The sequence below is a fragment of the Callionymus lyra genome, chromosome 3 (assembly GCF_982586985.1).
Source record: "Callionymus lyra chromosome 3, fCalLyr1.hap1.1, whole genome shotgun sequence".
In the NCBI taxonomy this organism is placed as follows: Eukaryota; Metazoa; Chordata; class Actinopteri; order Syngnathiformes; family Callionymidae; genus Callionymus; species Callionymus lyra.
The window spans coordinates 2,056,250-2,062,487 of NC_141820.1; the positions used below are offsets into that span (position 1 = coordinate 2,056,250).

The window sequence follows — 6,238 nt, forward strand, 5'->3', positions numbered from 1 at the left end:
CTCTCTCTCCCTCTCTTCCCTCTCTCTCTCTCTTCCTCCTCCTCTCTCTATCTCTCTCTTCCTCCTCCTCTCTCTCTCCCTCTTCCTCCTCTCTTCTCTCTCTCTCCTCCTCCTCCGCTCTTCTCTCTCTCTCTCTTCCCCTCTTTTACTCTTCCTCTTCCTCCTCCTCTCTTCTCTCTCTTCCTCCTCCTCTCTTTTACTCTTTCTCTTGCTCCTCCTCTCTTCCTCCTCCCCTCTACCTCTCTCTTTCCCTCTCCTCCTCTCTTTCACTCCCTCTCTTCCTCCTCCTCTCTTTTACTCCCTCTCTCTTCCTCCTCCTCTCTCTCTTCCTCTCTTTTACTCCCTCTCTCCTCCCCTCTCTCTCTTCCTCCTCCTCTCTCTCTCTCTCTTCCTCCTCCTCTCTTCTCTCTCTTCCTCCTCCTCTCTTTTACTCCCTCTCTTCCTCCTCCTCTCTTTTACTCCCTCTCTCTTCCTCTCTTTTACTCCCTCTCTCTCTCTCTTCCTCCTCCTCTCTTTTACTCCCTCTCTCTCTTCCTCTCTTTTACTCCCTCTCTCTCTCTCTTCCTCTCTTTTACTCCCTCTCTCTCTTCCTTCTCCTCTCTTTCACTCCCTCTCTTCCTCCTCCTCTCTCTCCTCCTCTCTTTTACTCGCTCTCCTCTTCTATTTTCCCAGGATCCTCCCAGAGGCTCTTAAAGCGACAGCACCTCCTCATCTGGATCCTTATTTTGTCAACAGAACATGTCGATGCAAATCTGAGTCCATGGTTCTCAGTCGGAATAATAAGTATTTCAGTTTCAATATTAACTGAATTTAACGTTTGAATTGTTACGGATTTTTTTTATTGAAATGTTATTTTAAATAATAGAATATAAAAATGTGTCTATTTTTCAAAATGTTTTTTTGAAAATATTAAATATTGATAACATTTAATTAATTCAAAATATAATTTAATTAAATAATTACATCACAAAAGGTATTTAATTGAATTCAATCATTTGTTTTATAAATAGAAAAAAAATAGTTTGATCTTAAATTTTCTAAATCAAAATATTTTTATTCTGACATTTTTTTTTGTTTTTCTTAAAGATTAAGTTACTTTTCAACGTGTTTTTGTTCAAATAAAAAATATAAATATTCAAATTTAAAAACTATTGTTATTCTAGTTCCAATAATGAAAAAACATATTTTCTAAAGTGTATTTTTGTTCATTTTAATTCAACATAAATGTTATAATAGAGTCTCCAGACCAAAGCAACAGATCACAGAGTTCGATCAGTAGCTCTGAGATCTGCTGGTTGAGTCTGGAGACTCTATTACACCAAAGAATGAACCTTTTGAAGAAACAAATATTAACAAACTTTCTACTTAGAAATGATTAAATGAATTATTTAAAAAATATATATTTCAATGTTTATTTTATTTTCAACACTGGCCTGGGAATGTCTCGCGGGTCTAGAGCTGAGGACACTCTGGGCCTCTGCGTCCAAACCGCTGCCTCCACGACTCGTCGCCATGACGACGAGAGGCAGGAAACAGGAAGTGGCGAAGAAATGTTGGCGTCAAACTACAAAAAACAACTTTATTGATATTGTCCCAGTGGACGACGGGTCCAAACACTTCCCATGATTCAGTGGGTGTAGAGCGAGGCGGTGAAGATGATGTCCCGGCGAATGGCCAGCGAGGCGTCCTCCATCTTCTTCTCCAGCGCCGAGTCGCCCACGATGTGCGCCGCTTGCTTCACCTCCTTCAGAACCTCGTCCAGGCGCTGGACGCAGCGGACCACGGTGCCCTCCTGGACGTCGGTGAGTCGGATGATCTCCGTGAAGGCCTGAGAGGAACATGTTTGACTCGTGAGAACATGTTTGACTCGTGAGAACATGTTTGACTCGTGAGAACATGTTTGACTCGTGAGAACATGTTTGACTCGTGAGAACATGTTTGACTCGTGAGAACATGTTTGACTCGTGAGAACATGTTTGACTCGTGAGAACATGTTGGACTCGTGAGAACATGTTTGACTCGTGAGAACATGTTTGACTCGTGAGAACATGTTTGACTCGTGAGAACATGTTTGGACTCGTGAGAACATGTTTGACTCGTGAGAACATGTTTGGACTCGTGAGAACATGTTTGGACTCGTGAGAACATGTTTGACTCGTGAGAACATGTTTGGACTCGTGAGAACATGTTTGGACTCGTGAGAACATGTTTGGACTCGTGAGAACATGTTTGACTCGTGAGAACATGTTTGACTCGTGAGAACATGTTTGGACTCGTGAGAACATGTTTGACTCGTGAGAACATGTTTGACTCGTGAGAACATGTTTGGACTCGTGAGAACATGTTTGACTCGTGAGAACATGTTTGGACTCGTGAGAACATGTTTGACTCGTGAGAACATGTTTGACTCGTGAGAACATGTTTGGACTCGTGAGAACATGTTTGACTCGTGAGAACATGTTTGGACTCGTGAGAACATGTTTGGACTCGTGAGAACATGTTTGACTCGTGAGAACATGTTTGGACTCGTGAGAACATGTTTGGACTCGTGAGAACATGTTTGACTCGTGAGAACATGTTTGACTCGTGAGAACATGTTTGGACTCGTGAGAACATGTTTGACTCGTGAGAACATGTTTGGACTCGTGAGAACATGTTTGACTCGTGAGAACATGTTTGACTCGTGAGAACATGTTTGGACTCGTGAGAACATGTTTGACTCGTGAGAACATGTTTGGACTCGTGAGAACATGTTTGGACTCGTGAGAACATGTTTGACTCGTGAGAACATGTTTGGACTCGTGAGAACATGTTTGACTCGTGAGAACATGTTTGACTCGTGAGAACATGTTTGACTCGTGAGAACATGTTTGGACTCGTGAGAACATGTTTGACTCGTGAGAACATGTTTGACTCGTGAGAACATGTTTGACTCGTGATAACATGTTTGGACTCGTGAGAACATGTTTGACTCGTGAGAACATGTTTGACTCGTGAGAACATGTTTGGACTCGTGAGAACATGTTTGACTCGTGAGAACATGTTTGGACTCGTGAGAACATGTTTGGACTCGTGAGAACATGTTTGACTCGTGAGAACATGTTTGGACTCGTGAGAACATGTTTGGACTCGTGAGAACATGTTTGGACTCGTGAGAACATGTTTGACTCGTGAGAACATGTTTGACTCGTGAGAACATGTTTGGACTCGTGAGAACATGTTTGACTCGTGAGAACATGTTTGACTCGTGAGAACATGTTTGACCCGTGAGAACATGTTTGACCCGTGAGAACATGTTTGGACTCGTGAGAACATGTTTGACTCGTGAGAACATGTTTGGACTCGTGAGAACATGTTTGACTCGTGAGAACATGTTTGACTCGTGAGAACATGTTTGGACTCGTGAGAACATGTTTGACTCGTGAGAACATGTTTGGACTCGTGAGAACATGTTTGGACTCGTGAGAACATGTTTGACTCGTGAGAACATGTTTGGACTCGTGAGAACATGTTTGGACTCGTGAGAACATGTTTGACTCGTGAGAACATGTTTGACTCGTGAGAACATGTTTGACTCGTGAGAACATGTTTGGACTCGTGAGAACATGTTTGACTCGTGAGAACATGTTTGACTCGTGAGAACATGTTTGGACTCGTGAGAACATGTTTGACTCGTGAGAACATGTTTGACTCGTGAGAACATGTTTGGACTCGTGAGAACATGTTTGACTCGTGAGAACATGTTTGACTCGTGAGAACATGTTTGGACTCGTGAGAACATGTTTGGACTCGTGAGAACATGTTTGACTCGTGAGAACATGTTTGACTCGTGAGAACATGTTGGACTCGTGAGAACATGTTTGACTCGTGAGAACATGTTTGACTCGTGAGAACATGTTTGACTCGTGAGAACATGTTTGACTCGTGAGAACATGTTTGGACTCGTGAGAACATGTTTGGACTCGTGAGAACATGTTTGACTCGTGAGAACATGTTTGGACTCGTGAGAACATGTTTGACTCGTGAGAACATGTTTGACTCGTGAGAACATGTTTGACTCGTGAGAACATGTTTGGACTCGTGAGAACATGTTTGACTCGTGAGAACATGTTTGACTCGTGAGAACATGTTTGACTCGTGATAACATGTTTGGACTCGTGAGAACATGTTTGACTCGTGAGAACATGTTTGACTCGTGAGAACATGTTTGGACTCGTGAGAACATGTTTGACTCGTGAGAACATGTTTGGACTCGTGAGAACATGTTTGGACTCGTGAGAACATGTTTGACTCGTGAGAACATGTTTGGACTCGTGAGAACATGTTTGGACTCGTGAGAACATGTTTGGACTCGTGAGAACATGTTTGACTCGTGAGAACATGTTTGACTCGTGAGAACATGTTTGGACTCGTGAGAACATGTTTGACTCGTGAGAACATGTTTGACTCGTGAGAACATGTTTGACCCGTGAGAACATGTTTGACTCGTGAGAACATGTTTGACTCGTGATAACATGTTTGGACTCGTGAGAACATGTTTCGACTCGTGAGAACATGTTTGACTCGTGAGAACATGTTTGACTCGTGAGAACATGTTTGACCCGTGAGAACATGTTTGACTCGTGAGAACATGTTTGACTCGTGATAACATGTTTGACTCGTGAGAACATGTTTGACTCGTGAGAACATGTTTGACCCGTGAGAACATGTTTGGACTCGTGAGAACATGTTTGGACTCGTGAGAACATGTTTGACTCGTGAGAACATGTTTGGACTCGTGAGAACATGTTTGACTCGTGAGAACATGTTTGACTCGTGAGAACATGTTTGGACTCGTGAGAACATGTTTGACTCGTGAGAACATGTTTGGACTCGTGAGAACATGTTTGGACTCGTGAGAACATGTTTGACTCGTGAGAACATGTTTGGACTCGTGAGAACATGTTTGGACTCGTGAGAACATGTTTGGACTCGTGAGAACATGTTTGACTCGTGAGAACATGTTTGACTCGTGAGAACATGTTTGGACTCGTGAGAACATGTTTGACTCGTGAGAACATGTTTGACTCGTGAGAACATGTTTGACCCGTGAGAACATGTTTGACTCGTGAGAACATGTTTGACTCGTGAGAACATGTTTGACTCGTGAGAACATGTTTGACTCGTGAGAACATGTTTGACTCGTGAGAACATGTTTGACTCGTGAGAACATGTTTGACTCGTGAGAACATGTTTGACTCGTGAGAACATGTTTGACTCGTGAGAACATGTTTGACTCGTGAGAACATGTTTGGACTCGTGAGAACATGTTTGGACTCGTGAGAACATGTTTGACTCGTGAGAACATGTTTGACTCGTGAGAACATGTTTGGACTCGTGAGAACATGTTTGACTCGTGAGAACATGTTTGACTCGTGAGAACATGTTTGACTCGTGAGAACATGTTTGACTCGTGAGAACATGTTTGACTCGTGAGAACATGTTTGACTCGTGAGAACATGTTTGACTCGTGAGAACATGTTTGACTCGTGAGAACATGTTTGACTCGTGAGAACATGTTTGACTCGTGAGAACATGTTTGGACTCGTGAGAACATGTTTGACTCGTGAGAACATGTTTGACTCGTGAGAACATGTTTGACTCGTGAGAACATGTTTGACTCGTGAGAACATGTTTGACTCGTGAGAACATGTTCCTGATGATCTCGGTGAAGGCCTGACTGAATTAATTGAAATAATTTTATAAATAAATGTTTGTTTTTTTAACTTTTTAATGATTTTTTTTGGTTAAAATTCTAGTTTTAATTATTCAAACTTTTTTTTTATTTCTAAATGCAATTTTTTTTAAATTTAATACCCAATGTTGGTACAAAAGTGTCTCCAGACATCACCCAACGAGTGCCGAGCTATTGGTCACATGATCGTCCGCTTGTCGCACGATTGGCTGAAGGTTGGTTGGAGAAGCTCTGAGCTCGGTTGGTTCTGTCTGGAGACACTTGTACACTCAATTCAAAAGACTACACTTTGAAAAATATCTAACTTGGAAAATTGACTTTTTGTTTATTGGAAAAAAATAAATCAAATAATTCTGAACACATTAAAATGTCTTTATCAAATAATTTAAAAAAAAAATGAACTTTTTAATATAATAATAACTCATTTTAATATTTAAAAATATACTAAATGCAAAAACTTAAAAACGTTCAATGAAATAATTCCACATCATGATGTCAGACATG

At 41.4% G+C, this 6,238-nt stretch overlaps 1 protein-coding gene across 1 annotated transcript in view; it reads right to left on the reverse strand.

The window, feature by feature from the left end:
• Positions 1 to 1,565: 1,565 nt before the first annotated feature.
• The window catches only part of skic2 (SKI2 subunit of superkiller complex), a 65,325-nt gene continuing 60,652 nt past the window's right edge, over positions 1,566 to 6,238 (reverse strand). The window contains exon 29 of the mRNA XM_087786151.1: positions 1,566 to 1,828. Within this exon, the coding sequence (XP_087642277.1) occupies positions 1,628 to 1,828 (201 nt within the window). The 3' untranslated portion in view covers positions 1,566 to 1,627. The remainder of the gene's footprint in view (positions 1,829 to 6,238) is intronic.